General features: G+C 43.5%; 2 protein-coding genes and 14 non-coding genes across 18 annotated transcripts; 4 read left to right on the top strand and 12 right to left on the bottom strand.

Moving 5' to 3' along the window:
• Positions 1-103: 103 nt before the first annotated feature.
• Positions 104-5,119, top strand: LOC149723725 (uncharacterized). 3 transcript variants are annotated; one of them, XM_089893491.1, is made up of 5 exons: positions 104-492; positions 1,034-2,391; positions 3,597-4,400; positions 4,460-4,527; positions 4,601-5,119. In XM_089893491.1, exons 1-3 carry the CDS (start codon positions 170-172, stop codon positions 4,055-4,057), a joined length of 2,142 nt encoding a protein of 713 aa, XP_089749617.1. In that variant the 5' UTR covers positions 104-169; the 3' UTR covers positions 4,058-4,400; positions 4,460-4,527; positions 4,601-5,119. The 3 variants fall into 3 exon arrangements, with proteins under 3 accessions (XP_089749617.1, XP_089749618.1, XP_089749616.1); XM_089893492.1 differs by lacking the exon at positions 4,460-4,527; XM_089893490.1 differs by having other exon boundaries at positions 3,597-4,527.
• Positions 4,723-4,795, top strand: Trnar-ucg (transfer RNA arginine (anticodon UCG)). Its single transcript has one exon. It is a non-coding gene; the product is annotated as a tRNA-Arg (tRNA).
• Positions 5,120-5,344: 225 nt separating the features above from the next.
• Positions 5,345-5,417, top strand: Trnar-ucg (transfer RNA arginine (anticodon UCG)). The gene has a single exon. It is a non-coding gene; the product is annotated as a tRNA-Arg (tRNA).
• Positions 5,418-6,014: 597 nt separating this feature from the next.
• On the bottom strand, positions 6,015-6,086 carry Trnac-gca (transfer RNA cysteine (anticodon GCA)). The gene has a single exon. It is a non-coding gene; the product is annotated as a tRNA-Cys (tRNA).
• A 221-nt stretch (positions 6,087-6,307) lies between these two features.
• Trnak-uuu (transfer RNA lysine (anticodon UUU)) lies at positions 6,308-6,380 on the bottom strand. The gene has a single exon. It is a non-coding gene; the product is annotated as a tRNA-Lys (tRNA).
• Positions 6,381-6,448: 68 nt separating this feature from the next.
• Trnak-uuu (transfer RNA lysine (anticodon UUU)) lies at positions 6,449-6,521 on the bottom strand. The gene has a single exon. It is a non-coding gene; the product is annotated as a tRNA-Lys (tRNA).
• A 1,886-nt stretch (positions 6,522-8,407) lies between these two features.
• Positions 8,408-8,480, bottom strand: Trnak-uuu (transfer RNA lysine (anticodon UUU)). Its single transcript has one exon. It is a non-coding gene; the product is annotated as a tRNA-Lys (tRNA).
• A 68-nt stretch (positions 8,481-8,548) lies between these two features.
• Trnak-uuu (transfer RNA lysine (anticodon UUU)) lies at positions 8,549-8,621 on the bottom strand. The gene has a single exon. It is a non-coding gene; the product is annotated as a tRNA-Lys (tRNA).
• A 979-nt stretch (positions 8,622-9,600) lies between these two features.
• On the bottom strand, positions 9,601-9,673 carry Trnak-uuu (transfer RNA lysine (anticodon UUU)). Its single transcript has one exon. It is a non-coding gene; the product is annotated as a tRNA-Lys (tRNA).
• Positions 9,674-10,572: 899 nt separating this feature from the next.
• On the bottom strand, positions 10,573-10,645 carry Trnak-uuu (transfer RNA lysine (anticodon UUU)). Its single transcript has one exon. It is a non-coding gene; the product is annotated as a tRNA-Lys (tRNA).
• Positions 10,646-10,995: 350 nt separating this feature from the next.
• Trnak-uuu (transfer RNA lysine (anticodon UUU)) lies at positions 10,996-11,068 on the bottom strand. The gene has a single exon. It is a non-coding gene; the product is annotated as a tRNA-Lys (tRNA).
• Positions 11,069-11,560: 492 nt separating this feature from the next.
• Positions 11,561-11,633, bottom strand: Trnak-uuu (transfer RNA lysine (anticodon UUU)). Its single transcript has one exon. It is a non-coding gene; the product is annotated as a tRNA-Lys (tRNA).
• An 899-nt stretch (positions 11,634-12,532) lies between these two features.
• Positions 12,533-12,605, bottom strand: Trnak-uuu (transfer RNA lysine (anticodon UUU)). The gene has a single exon. It is a non-coding gene; the product is annotated as a tRNA-Lys (tRNA).
• A 209-nt stretch (positions 12,606-12,814) lies between these two features.
• Trnak-uuu (transfer RNA lysine (anticodon UUU)) lies at positions 12,815-12,887 on the bottom strand. The gene has a single exon. It is a non-coding gene; the product is annotated as a tRNA-Lys (tRNA).
• A 913-nt stretch (positions 12,888-13,800) lies between these two features.
• On the bottom strand, positions 13,801-13,873 carry Trnaq-uug (transfer RNA glutamine (anticodon UUG)). Its single transcript has one exon. It is a non-coding gene; the product is annotated as a tRNA-Gln (tRNA).
• Positions 13,874-15,952: 2,079 nt separating this feature from the next.
• Positions 15,953-23,544, top strand: LOC149723711 (uncharacterized). Its single transcript, XM_089893489.1, has one exon. The coding sequence runs from the start codon at positions 16,807-16,809 to the stop codon at positions 22,588-22,590; it is 5,784 nt and encodes a 1,927-aa protein (XP_089749615.1). The 5' UTR covers positions 15,953-16,806; the 3' UTR covers positions 22,591-23,544.
• The last annotated feature ends 68 nt before the right edge of the window (positions 23,545-23,612 follow it).

The following is a 23,612-nucleotide window of genomic DNA, read 5'->3' as shown; positions in this document are numbered from 1 at the left end:
TACTTTATTTATTTCGGACCAACTTCTTTCTAAATTGGGTGTGTCGGCGGTATAAACGTATATCAGTTTAAGCACAATGGCTGGTAAGAATTGCATTACACCAAGCAAGAGAGTGGTAAAGTTGGAGTTATTAAACTTTGACCGCACCGTATCGCTTCCCTTGCCTACCATGTTAACAAGACCAGAGATACCAGCTGGTCGGCATCAAATACCAAGGCCCGAATATGCTCAGCGGTGGCGACATTTAACAAAAATAGCCGATAACATTGTACGTTACAAACCAAATGTACCTGTTTGTATTCTTCTAGGAACCAATGTTACTCAAGCATTACGACCCCGTGATATAATTGTTGGGAAAGAAAATGAACCATATGCACAGCGCTCTCTTCTGGGATGGGGAATTGTTGGGTCAATTTGTGACAAGCATCAAGGCAAGAGAAGAGAAGTGGTTTCGCACCGATGCGTTGGTAACACAAGCAATAGAGGTGTAAGGTTGGTGAAATTTACTGTGCCACGGGTATCCAAAGAAATACTAGACCCCATAAAACTCCGTTAAGTGGTTGGAGATGGATTTTAACGAATACAATATAAACGATCAACCAATATCACGTGAAGACCGACGGTTTATAGATATCCTACAATCGAGTACGTTTCAACGGCCAGACGGGCATTACGAAATGCCACTCCCTATGAAAATGGATAAGGTTCATTTACCGAACAACCGGCCTTTAGCAGAGGCAAGATTAAATCAACTGAAACGGCGGTTTAATCGAAAACCCAAATATAGGGGAGATTACATCACATTTATGAGAAATGTAATTGATAAGTACGCAGAAAAGGTTCCTTCCAATGTATTAAACGATAATGACGGTCAAGTAAATTATATTCCCCGCACAGGAGTTTACCACCCGAAGAAGCCGAACAAGATTCGAGTTGTATTCGACTGTGCCGTCAAGTATCAGGGAATTTGTATTAACGATATTCTGCTGCAAGGGCCAGATATGCTAAATGGTTCAACCGGTGTACTTTGCAGATTCCGAAAAGACGACGTCGCGATCACCGCCGATATAGAAGGCATGTTCCATCAGTTTTACGTCACCGAGGCCTTTCGAGATTTTCTACGTTTTCTTTGGTGGAAAAATGATGACGTGGAACAGGAGATAGTGGAGTATCGAATGAAAGTACACATTTTTGGTGCAACGAGTTCTCCGGGTTGTGCAAACTTTGGTTTGAAGCGTGCAGCAGATGACGGCGAGTCAGAATTCGGTTCTGATGTTGCAAAATTTATTCGTCGAGATTTTTATGTCAACGATGGAATTACGGCAACTCCAGATAGCCAATCAGCTATTTCTTTGATTAACCGAAGCCGACGACTATGTGCAAAAGCAGGTTTACGTTTACATAAATTTACAAGTAACAGCCGGGAAGTCCTGGCAAGCATTCCCGTGGAAGATCGCACGTCCGATCTGCAAGCGGTGGATTTGAACAAGGTCCAGCTTCCATTACAGCGAGTTCTGGGTATTATGTTGAACATAGAAAATGACGTATTTTGCTTTAGGATGCAAATAACGGATGTTCCTCTAACTCGCCGGGGAATGTTGTCAACAGTAAGCTCTATTTATGATCCTTTATGTTTTGTTGGTCCTGTACTTTTAGAGGGAAAGCGGATAGTTCAACAATTGTGCACAGAAGGGGCAGATTGGGACGATCCTGTTCCAAACGACCTACGATATCGTTGGGAGCGATGGAGAAACGAACTTCAAGACATTGAGAACCTTAAAATCAATCGATGCCTGCATCCTGTCCAATTTGGAACAGTTCTACGAAGAGAAATACATCACTTTTCTGACGAGAGCAATGTCGGTTACGGCCAATGTTGGTATATTCGTCTTCTCAACGGCGAAGGTAAGGTTTGGTGTTCGTTCCTTATAGGGAAGTCCCGGGTCGCTCCATTAAAGCCTATGACTATACCCAGACTTGGGCTGACGGCAGCACTTGTGTCAGCCAGAATGAGCAAGTACCTACGTTGGCAATTGGATATTGCCAATTATGAAGAATATTTTTGGGTAGACAGCAAAGTGGTGCTGGGTTACCTGGCAAACGATGTAAGGCGATTTCATGTTTTTGTGGCAAATCGCATTCAACAAATTAATGATTTAACCGAGCCAAAGGGTTGGTATTATGTGTCCTCTAAGGATAATCCGAGCGATTGCGCAAGCAGAGGTATGAAAGCGTGCCAGCTGACATCTGAGTCTCCTTGGATACGTGGACCAGAGTTTCTATGGAAAAGCGATCTTAATCTCAATGATGTTAACGCTGCACCATCATGTACTGAGACAGACGAACGACTCATCAACGACGAAATGAAAAGATCTTGCAGTTTACAAACACGTACGTTAAAAGCCGCTTTTGAACCAGATAGGATAAGTCACTTATCAACTTGGTTTCGCGCCAAACGAGCAATTGGCAATTGCATGATCTTGTTGTACAAGTTTAAACAAACGAATAGTCAAGTGTATATAAACACTGACCTGCTGAAAAAGGCTGAAAATGTTATTATTAAGATGGTACAGGCTGCTTATTTTCCCGATGAACTACGATTATTATCTACTGTTAACACGTCTTATACCCAGTCAAACAAACGAGACGTTATTTTAAAACGAGGAAGCTCGCTGTACAGGTTAGATCCTTTCCTTGACGACCAAGGTATTATACGGTTTGGGGGGAGGTTATCAAATACGATTTGCAGGTTTGAAATTAAGCATCCTGCAATTATTCCCAAAAGGTCGCATGTAGCAAAGTTATTGGTGCGACATTTCCACGAAAGTGTAAATCACATGGGGAGAACCACTACTCACAATTCTATTCGTCAAAATGGGTTTTGGATAGTTAACGGGTCTTCCTCAGTAGCTCATTATATTTCCGAGTGTGTTTTATGTAAACGGCTAAGGGGGAGAGTTGAGGTGCAAAAAATGGCAGACTTGCCTGCGGACCGTGTCTACGTAGGACCTCCATTTTTGTATTGTGGGACAGATTGTTTTGGGCCTTTCTCTATTAAAGAAAGACGCTCCACTTTAAAGCGTTACTGCGTAATTTTCACGTGTCTAAATACCAGAGCTGTCCATATCGAGTCGCTGAACTCTATGGATACGGATTCATTTATTAACGGGCTTCGGCGATTCTTAGCTCGAAGAGGCCCTGTTGCACAAATTAGATCGGATCAAGGAACAAATATAGTTGGTGCATGCAATGAACTGAGCGCTGGTTTACGTGGCTTGTCTCACGAACGTATTCTGCAATATCTTTTAGCTAACAATTGTGATTGGATAAGTTTTAAGTTTAACGTTCCTCATTCCAGCCACATGGGTGGTGTCTGGGAACGCCAAATTCGAACTGTTCGACGCGCATTGGACCCCTTGCTTATGCAACTCGGGACCCAGCTAGATGATGAGTCTTTCCGAACGTTTCTGGTGGAAGTGGAAAGTATAGTAAATTCGCGTCCTTTAACCACGGACAATCTATCAGAACCGGGTGCACCCGAACCTTTAACACCAAGCCATCTGCTAACTATGAAAAACCATTACTTGCTCCACCAGGTGTGTTCCAGCGGGAAGACCTATATGTGCGACGAAGGTGGAGGTGCGTTCAATATTTAGCCAACGAGTTTTGGGTTCGATGGCGGAAAGAATTCTTACAATCTTTGCACAAAAGAAACAAGTGGCAAAGAAGAATGCCGAACATTGCAGTCGATGACATTGTATTGTTAAATGATGACCACGCACCACGATCGAAATGGAGACTAGCGCGGGTTCTGGATACATATCCATGTCCAGATGGAATTGTCAGAAAAGTACAACTGCTACTGAGCGAGCGCGAACGCGATGATCAAGGAAAGCGAATTTCGGCTCCATCTATACTCGATCGACCGATATGTAAACTTATTGTATTGCTTAGAGCGAGTGACGAAAAAGCATTACAAATTGCAGAAGATGTTGCAAAAGATTCCTCGACGGGGAGCCATGATGACGAGCCACGCAGTGCTTTAACAATTGATTAAACTCGCATATTCAAAGTATATACATCTCCTTTTGTAAAAATGTATTGCAGCGTATAATCGCATAACCGATGTCAACTTAAGTATAAGCCGTAGCGTAGTTACAATTGGTGCTACATTCTATGTTAATGTTATCCTGTTGTGTAGAAAAAATATGTCTTTGATATTTTTGAGGAGCCATGTCACGGCTGGCTGACTGCCAAATTTATTTAAGTTTAAACATCTATGTTTCTTTGCTTCATTGAGTTTCTTTACGTGGCAATCTCAGTTTATTCTTAGCGCATAATTTTGATTTCATTTAAGTAAAGGATTGGCACTAGAGGTCAGAGGTTACATTCTCTACGTGGTATGTTCGTGTATTTTCTTTCTATTTAATTTATACTAATATTCTTCTCATAATTGCAGATTACCCACGATTGTGTGTACACGATTGTTTGTATTATTATTTGCAACTTTAAACGCCAAAAATTCAGGTATTAATTTAGATTAACTTCGCTGTTTTAAATCCTGTGTATATATATTGACGTGTATTCCGTTTCTTTTTAGTTACCGCATGAATTACAACCAAACGAAGCTGGTTAGCATAATAAAGCGCGTCCAACTGAAGTGCGTATAAGGAGTGCCGAGTCCTTTAGGCAAAGAACGTCTGCAGCCGCGACAACTGCAATGGCCGCATGGCCCAATGGATAAGGCGTCTGACTTCGAATCAGAAGATTGAGGGTTCGAGTCCCTCTGTGGACAATTTTGTTTTATTTAGAATTGTCCAATCAGAAGATTGAGTACTCAAGTCCCTCTCTGTTCAATACTGGTTCATTTAATGTACAACTATACGAATAAGAAAAGTGGATATATATTTTAAACAAAAAAAAACAAATCTCTTGATCATGTTAATACGATACAAACTAATTCAAATTCAACGAAATTAGGTTTGCATAGATAGCGAACTGTAAATTATATTATTATGCCCGAATGGCCCAATGGATAATGCATCCGACTGCGATTCAGAAGATTGAGCAATTTTGTCCTCTGTGGTCATTTTTTTCCTTAAGAATCGTCAAATCAGAATATTGAATGCTTGAGATTCTCAGTGGTCAATTCTATTTGATTTAATGTACAACTATACGAATAAGAAAGGTGGATACATAATTTTAAACAAAAGAAACAAGTGTCTAGATAATGTTAATACCATACATTTTAAACAAAAATAACAAATGTATGTATGATAAAAATGAATTCAACTCCAAAGCAATTGGGCTAGATAGAAAGAGGACTTCAGTGTTTTAATGCAATGGCCGCATGGCCGAATGGATAAGGCGTCTGACTTCGAATCAGAAGATTGAGGGTTCGAGTCCCTCTGTGGTCAATTTTGTTTTATTTAGAATTGTCCAATCAGAAGATTGAGTACTCAAGTCCCTCTCTGTTCAATACTGGTTCATTTAATATACAACTATACGAATAAGAAAAGTGGATATATATTTTAAACAAAAAAAACAAATCTCTTGATCATGTTAATACCATACAAATTAATTCAAATCCAACGAAATTGGGTTAGATAGAAAGCGAATTCTAGAGTTGCAGTACTATGGTCGCATGGCCCAATGGATAAGCCGTCTCACTGCGAATCAGAAGATTGATGGTTCGAGTTTTTGTCTTGGTCATAGTTGTTGTTAAATGTACAATTCCAATTTTAAACCACATTGTATTAACAAGGTAACTAATATTCAAATCGTTTGCACTTCTGTTGCGTATGGTAGAGTAACCTACCTGCGGTGCATTCCTGCGTGTGCGTGGCCCAATGGATTTTGGTTTTAAGTTCGCCAACGCTTAAATTTGTACAGAAAAATAAAGGTAATCATACTTTCAAACCGAGTAATCAGTTGTTTAAAAGATTGCACTAGTACGTTATGCGAATCGAAAACGTTCGAAGTAAATGTCGGATATAATAAAAGGAAAATAATAAAGGGGACACCCGGATTTGAACCAGGGACCTCTCGATCTGCAGTCGAATGCTCTACCACTGAGCTATATCCCCACACATTGCAAGGTATACAGACATATATACAATAACTTTCCTATTTTAAAGTTAAGTTTAAATGGAACAACAATTATAAACAGCCCGATAGGGATTACATCCCTTGTCCGTTGGATTAAAAAGCCAACGCTCTACCGACTGAGCTAACCGGGCTTTGTTGGTGCTTCAAAACGCTATCAAGTAACGTTGATTTAACTTTAAATGCAACAACAAATACCAACAGCCCGATAAGGGACTTGAACCCTTGACCGTTGGATTAAAAGTCCAACGCTCTACCGACTGAGCTAACCGGGCTTTGTTGGTGCTTCAAAACGCTATCAAGTAACGTTGATTTAACTTTAAATGCATCAACAAATACCAACAGCCCGATAAGGGACTTGAACCCTTGACCGTTGGATTAAAAGTCCAACGCTCTACCGACTGAGCTAACCGGGCTTTGTTGGTGCTTCAAAACGCTATCAAGTAACGTTGATTTAACTTTAAATGCAAAAACAAATACCAACATCCCGATAAGGGTCTTGAACCCTAGACCGTTGGATTAAAAGTCCAACGCTCTACCGACTGAGCTAACCGGGCTTTGTTGGTGCTTCAAAACGCTATCAAGTAACGTTGATTTAACTTTAAATGCAAAAACAAATACCAACATCCCGATAAGGGTCTTGAACCCTTGACCGTTGGATTAAAAGTCCAAGCTCTACCGATTGAGCTAACCGGGCTCGGGATCGTGTTTCGAAACGCTATCCTCTAACGTTAAGCTAAGTTTAAATGGAACAACAAATATAAACAGCCCGATAAGGGACTTGAACCCTTGACCGTTGGATTAAAAGTCCATCGCTCTACCGACTGAGCTAACCGGGCTTTGTTGGTGCTTCAAAACGCTATCAAGTAACGCTGATTTAACTTTAAATGCAACAACAATTATAAACAGCCCGATAGGGATTACATCCCTTGTCCGTTGGATTAAAAGGCCAACGCTCTACCGACTGAGCTAACCGGGCTTTGTTGGTGCTTCAAAACGCTATTCTCTAACGTTGAGTTAAGTTTCAATGCAACAACAAATATAAACAGCCCGAAAAGGGACTTGAACCCTTGACCGTTGGATAAAAAGTCCAACGCTCTACCGACTGAGCTAACCGGGCTTTGTTGGTGCTTCAAAACGCTATTAAGTAACGTTGATTTAACTTTAAATGCAACAACAAATACCAACAGCCCGATAAGGGACTTGAACCCTTGACCGTTGGATAAAAAGTCCAACGGTCTACCGACTGAGCTAACCGGGCTCTGGCTCGTGTTTCAAAACGCTATCTTCTAACGTTGAGTTAAGTTTAAATGCAACACAAAATATAAACATCCCGATAAGCGACTATCCTCTAACGTTGAGTTAAGTTTAAATGCAACAACAAATATAACCAGCCCGATAAGGGACTTGAACCATTGACCGTTGGATTAAAAGTCCAACGCTGTACCGATTGAGCTAACCGGGCTCGGGATCGTGTTTCAAAACGCTATCCTCTAACGTTGAGTTAAGTTTAAAAGCATCAAAAAATATAAACAGACCGATAAGGGACTTGAACCATTGACCGTTGGATTAAAAGTCCAACGCTCTTCCGACTGAGCTAACTGGGCTCTGGCTCGTGTTTCAAAACGCTATCCTCTAACGTTGAGTTAAATTTAAATGCAACAAAAAGTATAAACAGCCCGATAAGGTACTATCCTCTAACGCTGAGTTAAGTTTAAATGCAACAACAAATATAAACAGCCCGATAAGGGACTTGAACCATTGACCGTTGGATTAAAAGTCCAACGATCTACCGACTGAGCTAACCGGGCTTTGTTGGTGCTTCAAAACGCTATCCAGTAACGTTGATTAAAGTTTAAATGCAACAACAAATACCAACATCCCAATAAGGGACTTGAACCCTTGACCGTTGGATTAAAAGTCCAACGCTCTACCGACTGAGCTAACCGGGCTCGGGATAGTGTTTCAAAACGCTATCCTCTAACGTTGAGTTAAGTTTAAATGGAACAACAATTATAAACAGCCCGATAGGGATTACATCCCTTGTCCGTTGGATTAAAAGGCCAACACTTTACCGACTGAGCAAACCGGGCTTTGTTGGTGCTTCAAAACGCTATTCTCTAACGTTGAGTTAAGTTTCAATGCAACAACAAATATAAACAGCCCGAAAAGGGACTTGAACCCTTGACCGTTGGATAAAAAGTCCAACGCTCTACCGACTGAGCTAACCGGGCTTTCTTGGTGCTTCAAAACGCTATCAAGTAACGTTGATTTAACTTTAAATGCAACAACAAATACCAACAGCCCGATAAGGGACTTGAACCCTTGACCGTTGGATTAAAAGTCCAACGCTCTACCGACTGAGCTAACCGGGCTTTGTTGGTGCTTCAAAACGCTATCAAGTAACGTTGATTTAACTTTAAATGCAACAACAAATACCAACAGCCCGATAAGGGACTTGAACCCTTGACCGTTGGATTAAAAGTCCAACGCTCTACCGACTGAGCTAACCGGGCTCGGGATAGTGTTTCAAAACGCTATCCTCTAACGTTGAGTTAAGTTTAAATGGAACAAAAAATATAAACAGCCCGATAAGGGACTATCCTCTAACGCTGAGTTAAGTTTCAATGTAACAACAAATATAAACAGCCCGAAAAGGGACTTGAACCCTTGACCGTTGGATAAAAAGACCAACGCTCTACCGACTGAGCTAACCGGGCTTTGTTGGTGCTTCAAAACGCTATCAAGTAACGTTGACTTAACTTTAAATGCAACAACAAATACCAACAGCCCGATAAGGGACTTGAACCCTTGACCGTTGGATTAAAAGTCCAACGCTCAACCGACTGAGCTAACCGGGCTCGGGCTGTTCTTTTATAACGGTATCCTCTAACGTTGAGTTAAGTTTAAAAGCAACAAAAAATATAAACATCCCGATAAGGGTCTTGAACCCTTGACCGTTGGATTAAAAGTCCAACGCTCTACCGACTGAGCTAACCGGGCTCTGTTCGTGCTTCAAAACGCTATCAAGTAACGTTGATTTAACTTTAAATGCAAAAACAAATACCAACATCCCGATAAGGGTCTTGAACCCTTGACCGTTGGATTAAAAGTCCAACGCTCTACCGATTGAGCTAACCGGGCTCGGGATCGTGTTTCAAAACGCTATCCTCTAACGTTAAGCTAAGTTTAAATGGAACAACAAATATAAACAGCCCGATAAGGGACTTGAACCCTTGACCGTTGGATTAAAAGGCCAACGCTCTACCGACTGAGCTAACCGGGCTTTGTTGGTGCTTCAAAACGCTATTCTCTAACGCTGAGTTAAGTTTCAATGCAACAACAAATATAAACAGCACGAAAAGAGACTTGAACCCTTGACCGTTGGATAAAAAGTCCAACGATCTACCGACTGAGCTAACCGGGCTTTGTTGGTGCTTCAAAACGCTATCAAGTAACGTTGATTTAACTTTAAATGCAACAACAAATACCAACAGCCCGATAAGGGACTTGAACCCTTGACCGTTGGATTAAAAGTCCAACGCTCTACCGACTGAGCTAACCGGGCTTTGTTGGTGCTTTAAAACGCTATCAAGTAACGTTGATTTAACTTTAAATGCAACAACAATTATAAACAGCCCGATAGGGATTACATCCCTTGTCCGTTGGATTAAAAGGCCAACGCTCTACCGACTGAGCTAACCGGGCTTTGTTGGTGCTTCAAAACGCTATTCTCTAACGTTGAGTTAAGTTTCAATGCAACAACAAATATAAACAGCCCGATAAGGGACTTGAACCATTGACCGCTGGATTAAAAGTCCAACGGTCTACCGACTGAGCTAACCGGGCTCTGGCTCGTGTTTCAAAACGCTATCTTCTAACGTTGAGTTAAGTTTAAATGCAACACAAAATATAAACATCCCGATAAGGGACTATTCTCTAACGTTGAGTTAAGTTTAAATGCAACAACAAATATAACCAGCCCGATAAGGGACTTGAACCATTGACCGTTGGATTAAAAGTCCAACGCTGTACCGATTGAGCTAACCGGGCTCGGGATCGTGTTTCGAAACGCTATCCTCTAACGTTGAGTTAAGTTTAAAAGCATCAAAAGATATAAACAGCCCGATAAGGGACTTGAACCATTGACCGTTGGATTAAAAGTCCAACGGTCTACCGACTGAGCTAACTGGGCTCTGGCTCGTGTTTCAAAACGCTATCCTCTAACGTTGAGTTAAGTTTAAATGCAACAAAAAGTATAAACAGCCCGATAAGGGACTATCCTCTAACGTTGAGTTAAGTTTAAATGCAACAACAAATATAAACAGCCCGATAAGGGACTTGAACCATTGACCGTTGGATTAAAAGTCCAACGATCTACCGACTGAGCTAACCGGGCTTTGTTGGTGCTTCAAAACGCTATCCAGTAACGTTGATTAAAGTTTAAATGCAACAACAAATACCAACAGCCCGATAAGGGACTTGAACCCTTGACCGTTGGATTAAAAGTCCAACGCTCTACCGACTGAGCTAACCGGGCTCGGGATAGTGTTTCAAAACGCTATCCTCTAACGTTGAGTTAAGTTTAAATGGAACAACAATTATAAACAGCCCGATAGGGATTACATCCCTTGTCCGTTGGATTAAAAGGCCAACGCTCTACCGACTGAGCTAACCGGGCTTTGTTGGTGCTTCAAAACGCTATTCTCTAACGTTGAGTTAAGTTTCAATGCAACAACAAATATAAACAGCCCGAAAAGGGACTTGAACCCTTGACCGTTGGATAAAAAGTCCAACGCTCTACCGACTGAGCTAACCGGGCTTTGTTGGTGCTTCAAAACGCTATCAAGTAACGTTGATTTAACTTTAAATGCAACAACAAATACCAACAGCCCGATAAGGGACTTGAACCCTTGACCGTTGGATTAAAAGTCCAACGCTCTACCGACTGAGCTAACCGGGCTCTGTTCGTGCTTCAAAACGCTATCAAGTAACGTTGATTTAACTTTAAATGCAAAAACAAATACCAACATCCCGATAAGGGTCTTGAACCCTTGACCGTTGGATTAAAAGTCCAACGCTCTACCGATTGAGCTAACCGGGCTCGGGATCGTGTTTCAAAACGCTATCCTCTAACGTTAAGCTAAGTTTAAATGGATCAACAAATATAAACAGCCCGATAAGGGACTTGAACCCTTGACCGTTGGATTAAAAGGCCAACGCTCTACCGACTGAGCTAACCGGGCTTTGTTGGTGCTTCAAAACGCTATTCTCTAACGCTGAGTTAAGTTTCAATGCAACAACAAATATAAACAGCACGAAAAGAGACTTGAACCCTTGACCGTTGGATAAAAAGTCCAACGATCTACCGACTGAGCTAACCGGGCTTTGTTGGTGCTTCAAAACGCTATCAAGTAACGTTGATTTAACTTTAAATGCAACAACAAATACCAACAGCCCGATAAGGGACTTGAACCCTTGACCGTTGGATTAAAAGTCCAACGCTCTACCGACTGAGCTAACCGGGCTTTGTTGGTGCTTTAAAACGCTATCAAGTAACGTTGATTTAACTTTAAATGCAACAACAATTATAAACAGCCCGATAGGGATTACATCCCTTGTCCGTTGGATTAAAAGGCCAACGCTCTACCGACTGTGCTAACCGGGCTTTGTTGGTGCTTCAAAACGCTATTCTCTAACGTTGAGTTAAGTTTCAATGCAACAACAAATATAAACAGCCCGATAAGGGACTTGAACCATTGACCGCTGGATTAAAAGTCCAACGGTCTACCGACTGAGCTAACCGGGCTCTGGCTCGTGTTTCAAAACGCTATCTTCTAACGTTGAGTTAAGTTTAAATGCAACACAAAATATAAACATCCCGATAAGGGACTATCCTCTAACGTCGAGTTAAGTTTAAATGCAACAACAAATATAACCAGCCCGATAAGGGACTTGAACCATTGACCGTTGGATTAAAAGTCCAACGCTGTACCGATTGAGCTAACCGGGCTCGGGATCGTGTTTCAAAACGCTATCCTCTAACGTTGAGTTAAGTTTAAAAGCATCAAAAAATATAAACAGCCCGATAAGGGACTTGAACCATTGACCGTTGGATTAAAAGTCCAACGGTCTACCGACTGAGCTAACCGGGCTCTGGCTCGTGTTTCAAAACGCTATCCTCTAACGTTGAGTTAAGTTTAAATGCAACAAAAAATATAAACAGCCCGATAAGGGACTATCCTCTAACGCTGAGTTAAGTTTAAATGCAACAACAAATATAAACAGCCCGATAAGGGACTTGAACCATTGACCGTTGGATTAAAAGTCCAACGATCTACCGACTGAGCTAACCGGGCTTTGTTGGTGCTTCAAAACGCTATCCAGTAACGTTGATTAAAGTTTAAATGCAACAACAAATACCAACAGCCCGATAAGGGACTTGAACCCTTGACCGTTGGATTAAAAGTCCAACGCTCTACCGACTGAGCTAACCGGGCTCGGGATAGTGTTTCAAAACGCTATCCTCTAACGTTGAGTTAAGTTTAAATGGAACAACAATTATAAACAGCCCGATAGGGATTACATCCCTTGTCCGTTGGATTAAAAGGCCAACGCTCTACCGACTGAGCTAACCGGGCTTTGTTGGTGCTTCAAAACGCTATTCTCTAACGTTGAGTTAAGTTTCAATGCAACAACAAATACCAACAGCCCGATAAGGGACTTGAACCCTTGACCGTTGGATTAAAAGTCCAACGCTCTACCGACTGAGCTAACCGGGCTGTGTTGGTGCTTCAAAACGCTATCAAGTAACGTTGATTTAACTTTAAATGCAAAAACAAATACCAACATCCCGATAAGGGTCTTGAACCCTTGACCGTTGGATTAAAAGTCCAACGCTGTACCGATTGAGCTAACCGGGCTCGGGTTCGTGTTTCAAAACGCTATCCTCTAACGTTAAGCTAAGTTTAAATGGAACAACAAATATAAACAGCCAGATAAGGGACTTGAACCCTTGACCGTTGGATTAAAAGTCCAACGCTCTACCGACTGAGCTAACCGGGCTTTGTTGGTGCTTCAAAACGCTATCAAGTAACGTTGATTTAACTTTAAATGCAACAACAAATACCAACAGCCCGATAAGGGACTTGAACCCTTGACCGTTGGATAAAAAGTCCAACGCTCTACCGACTGAGCTAACCGGGCTTTGTTGGTGCTTCAAAACGCTATCAAGTAACGTTGATTTAACTTTAAATGCAACAACAATTATAAACAGCCCGATAGGGATTTCATACCTTGTCCGTTGGATTAAAAGGCCAACGCTCTACCGACTGAGCTAACCGGGCTTTGTTGGTGCTTCAAAACGCTATCAAGTAACGTTGATTTAACTTTAAATGCAACAACAAATACCAACAGCCCGATAAGGGACTTGAACCCTTGACCGTTGGATAAAAAGTCCAACGCTCTACCGACTGAGCTAACCGGGCTTTGTTGGTGCTTCAAAACGCTATCAAGTAACGTTGATTTAACTTTAAATGCAACAACAATTATAAACAGCCCGATAGGGATTACATCCCTTGACCGTTGGATAAAAAGTCCAACGCTCTACCGACTGAGCTAACCGGGCTTTGTTGGTGCGTCAAAACGCTATCAAGTAACGTTGATTTAACTTTAAATGCAACAACAAATACCAACAGCCCGATAAGGGACTTGAACCCTTGACCGTTGGATACAAAGTACAACGCTCAACCGACTGAGCTAACCGGGCTCGAGCTGTTCTTTTATAACGGTATCCTCTAACGTTGAGTTAAGTTTAAAAGCAACAAAAAATATAAACAGCCCGATAAGGGACTTGAACCATTGACCGCTGGATTAAAAGTCCAACGGTCTACCGACTGAGCTAACCGGGCTCTGGCTCGTGTTTCAAAACGCTATCTTCTAACGTTGAGTTAAGTTTAAATGCAACACAAAATATAAACATCCCGATAAGGGACTATCCTCTAACGTCGAGTTAAGTTTAAATGCAACAACAAATATAACCAGCCCGATAAGGGACTTGAACCATTGACCGTTGGATTAAAAGTCCAACGCTCTACCGACTGAGCTAACCGGGCTTGGTTGGTGCTTCAAAACGCTATCAAGTAACGTTGATTTAACTTTAAATGCAACAACAATTATAAACAGCCCGATAGGGATTACATCCCTTGTCCGTTGGATTAAAAGGCCAACGCTCTACCGACTGAGCTAACCGGGCTTTGTTGGTGCTTCAAAACGCTATTCTCTAACGTTGAGTTAAGTTTCAATGCAACAACAAATATAAACAGCCCGAAAAGGGACTTGAACCCTTGACCGTTGGATAAAAAGTCCAACGCTCTACCGACTGAGCTAACCGGGCATCGTTGGTGCTTCAAAACGTTATTAAGTAACGTTGATTTAACTTTAAATATAACAACAAATACCAACAGCCCGATAAGGGACTTGAACCCTTGACCGTTGGATAAAAAGTCCAACCGTTGGAAAAAAAGTCCAACGCTCAACCGACTGAGCTAACCGGGCTCGGGCTGTTCTTTTATAACGGTATCCTCTAACGTTGAGTTAAGTTTAAAAGCAACAAAAAATATAAACAGCCCGATAAGGGACTTGAACCATTGACCGTTGGATTAAAAGTCCAACGGTCTACCGACTGAGCTAACCGGGCTCTGGCTCGTGTTTCAAAACGCTATCTTCTAACGTTGAGTTAAGTTTAAATGCAACACAAAATATAAACATCCCGATAAGGGACTATTCTCTAACGTTGAGTTAAGTTTAAATGCAACAACAAATATAACCAGCCCGATAAGGGACTTGAACCATTGACCGTTGGATTAAAAGTCCAACGCTGTACCGATTGAGCTAACCGGGCTCGGGATCGTGTTTCGAAACGCTATCCTCTAACGTTGAGTTAAGTTTAAAAGCATCAAAAGATATAAACAGCCCGATAAGGGACTTGAACCATTGACCGTTGGATTAAAAGTCCAACGGTCTACCGACTGAGCTAACTGGGCTCTGGCTCGTGTTTCAAAACGCTATCCTCTAACGTTGAGTTAAGTTTAAATGCAACAAAAAGTATAAACAGCCCGATAAGGGACTATCCTCTAACGTTGAGTTAAGTTTAAATGCAACAACAAATATAAACAGCCCGATAAGGGACTTGAACCATTGACCGTTGGATTAAAAGTCCAACGATCTACCGACTGAGCTAACCGGGCTTTGTTGGTGCTTCAAAACGCTATCCAGTAACGTTGATTAAAGTTTAAATGCAACAACAAATACCAACAGCCCGATAACGGACTTGAACCCTTGACCGTTGGATTAAAAGTCCAACGCTCTACCGACTGAGCTAACCGGGCTCTGGCTCGTGTTTCAAAACGCTATCTTCTAACGTTGAGTTAAGTTTAAATGCAACACAAAATATAAACATCCCGATAAGGGACTATTCTCTAACGTTGAGTTAAGTTTAAATGCAACAACAAATATAACCAGCCCGATAAGGGACTTGAACCATTGACCGTTGGATTAAAAGTCCAACGCTGTACCGATTGAGCTAACCGGGCTCGGGATCGTGTTTCGAAACGCTATCCTCTAACGTTGAGTTAAGTTTAAAAGCATCAAAAGATATAAACAGCCCGATAAGGGACTTGAACCATTGACCGTTGGATTAAAAGTCCAACGGTCTACCGACTGAGCTAACTGGGCTCTGGCTCGTGTTTCAAAACGCTATCCTCTAACGTTGAGTTAAGTTTAAATGCAACAAAAAGTATAAACAGCCCGATAAGGGACTATCCTCTAACGTTGAGTTAAGTTTAAATGCAACTGTAATGTACAGTGTCGCCCTAAATTGTCGTTTGTTTACTCCCCATTGTTTTCCGATGCCAGCGCGATTCTTTTCTCCTTTGTTTCGTATGCATGGTTGATTTTCGTCTCGTGTGTATTTGACTTTGTTCGTCCTCAGTTCTATTTAACGACGGCTGCACAGTGCACGTCTCCGTCTACGCTTTATGTTATTTTAAGTTACCTCTACGTTCATGCTGTTTAAAGTTCAGTTCCTATTTTTAACCATTCTTTATTTTCTATTTGAATAAGGGGCTAGAGATAGAAATTGTTATTTGAAATGCTTCACAATTGGAAAACGTATATACCCACATACCCCTACACTCTGCGTCAACGACCGTTTGAAATACCCCTTGATTTCCCTCCCTTATACCCGAACGTTGATTTGTTTTACTACTAAGTTCTCAGTCGCGTGCATTGTCATTGTTTTTAATATCGTTGGTTGGGGATTAAAGTTGTTCCGATGGAAGCCTCTTGTTAATTTATTTTAGTTAATTTTTCCGGTGTAGCTTGTCGGCTACATTGAATTTTCCAATTCGCCTTGTTGTTGCGTTGAAGTTGTCCTCGTAGATTGTTGAGGAATTGTGGGTGAGAAGCCCTGATATTGTTGTTCGGTTAAAGTTTGTCGGTCCGAGTGAGAATTCGGGGAGTGTTAATTGACGCGTTGGGAGCGCCGCGTGTTTGCTTGATTGGTGGCCTGTACGGTCGTTTGGTTGGGTTTGTTGGCAGTGGTTGCTTTGGTTCGTTTGGTTAGTTGTGGTTAATGATTTTGTGTTGATTTGTTTGGTTAAGTGTGAACTTGTTTGTGTTTTTTGGTAATTGTTGGTTAAGATGTCGTACACGGAAGGAGTGCCTCTTCATGCAAGTCGAGTTCGATTGCGGGTCCAATCTGATGGTTACCTGGACGAGCAAGTTGAAGCGAAACGCCGCACGGTTGGTGGACTCCTAGGGCGAGTCACGTTGTCGCGTTCGCAGTTGGAATCGAAGTTGGCTAACGTGAACGACCCGGATGCAGCGCAACAAAAGCTGGAAGAATTCCACAAGGCCGCGGACAAATGTTTGGGAGCGTGCGACGAGTATTTGTTACTCATTTCTGACAAAGAGAAATTTGAATCCGGGCGCATAGAGGTGGAAGAAAGGCGAGACGCCGTTGTAAGAAAGAAACGCCTTGTGAACGAACGATGGGAAGCGTACCTACACGCTGTTTGTCACAAGACTCCTCTCCCACCTTCCACATCTTCAAATCCGGTACCAGCAGGGACTCCGCCGTCATCATGTGGTCGGTCTGTCCGCTCGAGAGCGTTGGAGTTTCGTGCTCAACAAATAAGGGAAGAAGCCGACCTCGAGGCTGAATTCCTAAGGATTGAACTTGAACTTCAATCTCGTCGAATAGAATTGAACCGTGAGAAAAGTATCCTGAAAGCTAAGGCTTTGGAATTCGAGGCAGAGCACGAGCAATCGCTGGAAAGCAAAAGTGCCTGTGGGAGCGTGGATGTGGAGAAATGGATGGCAGATCAGCCACAAGTTTCGCGTGAGCCACATTCTATCTTGGAAACAGAACCTCCACGAGACCCATTGACACACGAGGAGCCACCTCGTGGTGAGCCTGGCGCAAGGCCTGTTACAGGATTTGACGTACAGGAGTTTATTAAGGTGATGGGTGAAGGTGCGGCAGCCGTCCAGCAGAGCATTCTGTTACCCAAGCGAACGGAAGAGAAATTTGACGGGAATTGTTTAAAATTCTACGAGTTCATGAAAAACTTCGACGAAACCATCATGAAACAGCTTTCCAGCCCGAGCCTGCAGTTGCGCTATTTAATTGACATGTGTTCTGGCAAAGCCCGTAGCCTGATACAATCCTGCTCGCTGGTAGCTGAGGCTGAAGTTGGCCTACAGGAAGCAAGACAATTGCTGAAGAATCGGTATGGTCAGAAGCACGTCGTGGTACGGGGCCATCTTAACGCACTGTTGCAAGGCCCGATGGTCAAGGAAACCGAGGATGGTCTGGACGAATTATTGATGAAGATGGTGCGATGTCGGATAGTTCTACGTGAGCACGGCTTTGAGTCAGACCTTGATACCTTCCAGACAACGGAGGCATTGTTTAAACGCCTACCCACAGCACTGCAGATAAAGTTGAGCGAGCGTCTCAGTTCCCACCTAAATCGAGGCGGCCAACTGAGATTTTCCCACATTGAAGAATTTGTGCGGGAAAGGGTTCAGACTGCTAGCAATGCTCTGGGGAAAATCACGGCAGGTGCGCGGACGGATCGACGAGTGGCTGACTCACGGGCGCGGTCTTATACTAGTATAGGCGCACTTCCACAATCATCATCACCGGCAGTGAGTACACGGACAACCGCTTTTCACCACAGGGAGTGTTGTGTTCTGTGTGGGAGGCAACACCGCATCGGTTATTGTTCGCGGTACTTGAGCATGTCTGTGCCAGATCGCTGGGAGTGCCTCAAAGGAGCGCGTCTTTGTTATACTTGTTTGGGATCGGGACATGTCTCCAGAGAGTGTAGAAGCTCGTTTGGTTGCAGCAAATGCAAGCGAAGACATCACACTACACTTCACTCGGTTGGTGTCAATGAAGGCAACACAGCCCCGAAACGACAACGGGAAACGTCGAGAACAGGCTCGACTCCATCGAATGGTTTGGTTCGTAATGTTGCAGGTGTTTCGAGTTCCTCTTGGTCTGGTGTGTATTTGAAGGTTTTGCCTGTGAGAGTGTGGTCTGTTGAAAAAATGAATTATATTGAGACGTATGCGTTTTTGGATGAGGGTTCTGACCAATCGTATTGTACCAAGGGTTTGATGCGTCGATTGGGGCTTCATGGTCCACCCGTTGCTGTGTCCGTAAGTTGTTTGATGGGTGGTGGCACGGAGCTTGGCAACAGGACTTCGTTTTCGCTGCGTGGTGCGGAAGAGAACAGTACGTTGGTTCTGAACTCAGTTATCGCCATCGATCGCCTACCGGAGCTCAGGGAGAGTATTCCGAAGAATTCTGTTGTTTCACGTTTTGAACACCTGGAGGGTTTGTGTTTTCCAGCGCTTGATGCAGAGGTGGATATCCTCATCGGGGCCGGTGTACGATCGGCTCATCGTGTTCTAGAGGAACGAATTGGTCGCGATGATGAACCAAGTGCTATCCGTACGGTGTTGGGGTGGTCTTTGGTTGGCCCGGACAGCAACGCTAGGGAGGAGCGAGGTACAATGGCAGGGAACGTCAATCACGCTTGTTGTCACACGGAACGTCTGCATGAACAGATGGAGAAGATGTTTCGGCAAGATTTTACGGAGTACAACTTTCCATCGAGGTCGATGTCTCAGGAGGACAAGAAGGCTCTTGCCATTATGGAGAACTCCGTAAAGAAGGTTGGCCTCCATTACCAGGTAGCTATGCCATGGAGGGAAAATGCTTCTCTGTCAAACAATAGAGAGTTAGCAACGAAGCGGTTAGATTCGCTCAAACGACGCCTGAAGCGAGATCCAGATTTACGCAACAAGTATTCTGCAAAGATCCAAGAATACCTGCGGTCTGGATATGCTGCTCGAGCCTACGGTGCTGGTATTCCTGGCAGAACTTGGTATATTCCTCATCATCCCACAAGGGGAAAATTTAGAATTGTTATGGACTGTGCGGCCACATACCGTGGCGTATGCGTCAATGACATGTTGCTACAAGGTCCCGATCTTACAAACCGGTTGGTTGGAGTGTTGTTGCGGTTTCGTAAGCATCAGGTAGCGATCACGGCAGATATAAAGGCCATGTTCCACCAGGTATTTGTTTCCCCAGAGGATCGAGACGCATTGCGATTTTTGTGGTGGCCTGATGGTGACTTAAGTGCGGAGCCAGCTAGTTACATGATGTTGGTTCACCCTTTCGGTGCGACTTCGTCACCAAGCTGCGCTTCGTTCGCTTTGAGGAGAGTGGCTTTGGACAATGAACCGAGAGTGTCGGCTAAGGCTGTCAAAACTGTGACCGATAACTTTTATGTTGACGATCTGCTGACATCGGTAGGATCCGCGGAAGAAGGCATTACATTGGTACGGGAGCTTGAGGTACTTCTCAACGACGGTGGGTTTCATCTCCACAAGTATCTGAGCAACAGCGAGACGTTGTTGCAAAGTATCGATCCCCAGCCGCGACAACCAATGGTAAAAGGTTTGTTGCCGTGTGACAGAGAACTCCCTACAGGAAAGGCTCTTGGGGTTTACTGGGATACGGCAGACGACGCATTTTTCGTTAAAGTCGACGTTACGGTAAAGAACTCTACCCGTCGCGGTATCCTCTCAATGGCCAGCCAAGTATTTGATCCACTTGGCGTGATCCAGCCGTTCATTTTACCGGTTAAGTTATTAATGCAGCAGCTTTGCAGTGAGGGACTTGGTTGGGACGATGTGATTGGGCGTGAGCATGCTGATACGTGGTCTAAATGGTTGCGTGGGGTTACGTGTTTGGAACGTGTTGTGCTGCCACGTTGTTTTGGTTTGTCACCCTTGGTTGATTTTGTTGAGTTGCATTGTTTTTGTGATGCGAGTGAGTCTGGATACGGCGCGTCTGCATATTTACGTGTGTCGTGTGAGGGTGTTTTGTCATGTAAGTTGGTTGCTGGTAAGTCCCGTGTTGCCCCATTGAAGTCGTTGACTATTCCACGGTTAGAGTTATGTGCTGCTGTGGTTGGTGTGAAATTGGCTCGGTTGATTGTGGATGAGTTGTGTTATGAGTTGTCGCGTGTTGTGTTTTGGACGGATTCCACGTCTGTTTTGCAGTATGTCACGAACAAATCTCGCCGTTTTCATAGGTTCGTGGCGAATAGGCTGTCGGTGATTCATGAGTTTTCGAAACCGTCGCAATGGAGGCATGTCGATTCTGCTCGAAATGCTGCTGATGTTGCGTCGCGTGGGTTGTCGCCGGATCAGATAGATTCAGCGCCAGCTTTGTTGTGGTTTAATGGTCCACGGTTTTTGTTGCAATGCGAGGCCGAGTGGCCTGTTTGTCCCGCGGTTTTAGAGTTGTCGGACGTAGATCCCGAAGTTAAACGTACTTGTGTTGTGGTCGCGGCCGTTGAGCCGGAGTCTGGTATCGTTCAATTGTTGTCCAGGTATTCTTGTTTTGTTAGATTGCAAAGGGCATTTGCTTGGTTAAAACGTTTTGCTTGTTTCTTTCGAAATCGTTATTCTCGTTCAGTATCCCGTGTTTTGTCCGTTGGTCCATTGAAGTCATGCGAGCTTGATGCCGCGGTGTTGGAGATTGTTAAGTTAGTTCAGCGCCAGTATTTTCGTGATATTGTCGAATGTGTTCCGCGGTATTCCGATTTTCCCGTCCATTTGTCACGCGAAGGGTGTCGTGGTCTGTCATGGAAACGTTCCAGATCGATGTTTCGTTTGCGCCCGATTTTAGTAAATGGTGTTTTGCGTGTTGGTGGGCGATTGTCTTGTTCGTTGTTATCGTATGAATGTAAATTTCCGATAATCCTTCCCCGGCGTTGTGTTGTGACTGGGTTGGTGGTAGATTTCTACCATAAGAGAGAGGGACATTCGGGTGCACAGCATGTGTTATCCGCTGTCCGTGAGAAGTTTTGGGTCGTACATGGTTTGTCGAGCGTTCGCCATTACATCGCTAGTTGTAGGGCATGTCGGCTGTGGAAAGCGAAAGTCGGTAAACAAATGATGGCTCCCCTACCCCCACCCCGTATTACACCTGGCAATCCTCCATTCACCAACACTGGAGTTGACTACATGGGTCCTTTCCCTGTAAAATCCGGCAGAAATACGCTGAAACGATATGGTTGCGTGTTTACGTGCATGGCTTCACGTGCCATCCACATTGAAGTGGCTCATTCTCTGGACACGAGCTCGTTCATACAAGCTTTGCGTCGATTCCTCTGTCGTCGTGGGGTGTCAACAAAGAAGCTGGTTAGCGACAATGGGCTAAATTTTGTTGGTGCCAACAAGGAATTAAGAGATTCCGTATCGAAATGGAACCAGACGCAAATTCACGATTCCATGCTCCAACGAGGCATTGATTGGGAGTTCAATCCACCCACCGCCAGCCACCAAGGTGGAGTGTGGGAGAGAATGATACGTTCTGTCAGAAAGATTCTACGCCAACTGACGCACGAACGAACGCTCGACGATGAATCCATTCTTACATTTTTGGTAGAAGTGGAGGCTATTTTGAACCGGAGGCCGCTTACCGCTGTGGCGGAATTCCCATTTGACCTTCGCGTTCTCACGCCAATGAGTTTGCTCACCGGCTCTATTGACGAGTCCTACAGTCCCGGTGAATTTATTGCGGCTGACGGGTACCGCAAGTCGTGGAGAGCTGTTCAGCACCTAGCGGATCGATTTTGGAGCCAGTGGACGAAGCAGTATCTACCCTTGCTACAACAGCGACAGAAGTGGCTTCTTCCGCAACGAAATTTTTCCGTTTCCGACGTCGTACTTGTTGTCGATGAACATGTTAAACGTGGGCAGTGGTCGAAGGCGATCGTTATTGAAGTCTTCCCTGACCAAGAAGGAATAGTGCGACGGACGAAGATACGAACGGGAACTGGAACTTATTTAATTCGCGATGTGCGAAAACTGTGTTTGTTGGAGGCTGCATAGTCAGCCAGATTCGTCCTTGGTCGTTTGGATCGCGTTTGTACTTGTGTTGTAATACTTTTGTCAATGTTATTTTTTGCTGCGCGCCCGTCCTTTTGATAAAGTTTATTTTTGAGGTACTACCGCTGTTTCTCGCGGGCTTCGTTTAAGCCTTGGGGTTTAAAATTAATTGGTTTCGTACTTGCATACACCCGGTACCCTATTGTGATGGCAAGCAGAAGACTTGCAAAGTTGACGTGCGTGAGAATGTCACGAATACACGTGCATATACCTGCCTTGGGCAGAAGAGTCGAACAAACCGACTAAATTGAACGCGCTGCGTGATGCACGAGCGCTTGCTATGGGGAAATGGCCCATTGATTGCTTATTGGTACGGGTAAAGACCCATTATTGATATGGACGAAAGTGGACTCCACTGTCCATTTTTTGAATTTAAAATGATTCTGTGACAGATATCATTTGGGGCCGGTGTGTAATGTACAGTGTCGCCCTAAATTGTCGTTTGTTTACTCCCCATTGTTTTCCGATGCCAGCGCGATTCTTTTCTCCTTTGTTTCGTATGCATGGTTGATTTTCGTCTCGTGTGTATTTGACTTTGTTCGTCCTCAGTTCTATTTAACGACGGCTGCACAGTGCACGTCTCCGTCTACGCTTTATGTTATTTTAAGTTACCTCTACGTTCATGCTGTTTAAAGTTCAGTTCCTATTTTTAACCATTCTTTATTTTCTATTTGAATAAGGGGCTAGAGATAGAAATTGTTATTTGAAATGCTTCACCATTGGAAAACGTATATACCCACATACCCCTACACTCTGCGTCAACGACCGTTTGAAATACCCCTTGATTTCCCTCCCTTATACCCGAACGTTGATTTGTTTTACTACTAAGTTCTCAGTCGCGTGCATTGTCATTGTTTTTAATATCGTTGGTTGGGGATTAAAGTTGTTCCGATGGAAGCCTCTTGTTAATTTATTTTAGTTAATTTTTCCGGTGTAGCTTGTCGGCTACAGCAACAACAAATATA

This window comes from Ciona robusta, unplaced genomic scaffold (genome assembly GCF_009617815.1).
Source record: "Ciona robusta unplaced genomic scaffold, ASM961781v2 AP042744.1".
NCBI lineage: Eukaryota > Metazoa > Chordata > Ascidiacea > Phlebobranchia > Cionidae > Ciona > Ciona robusta.
This window is presented reverse-complemented; position numbering and strand designations above follow the sequence as displayed.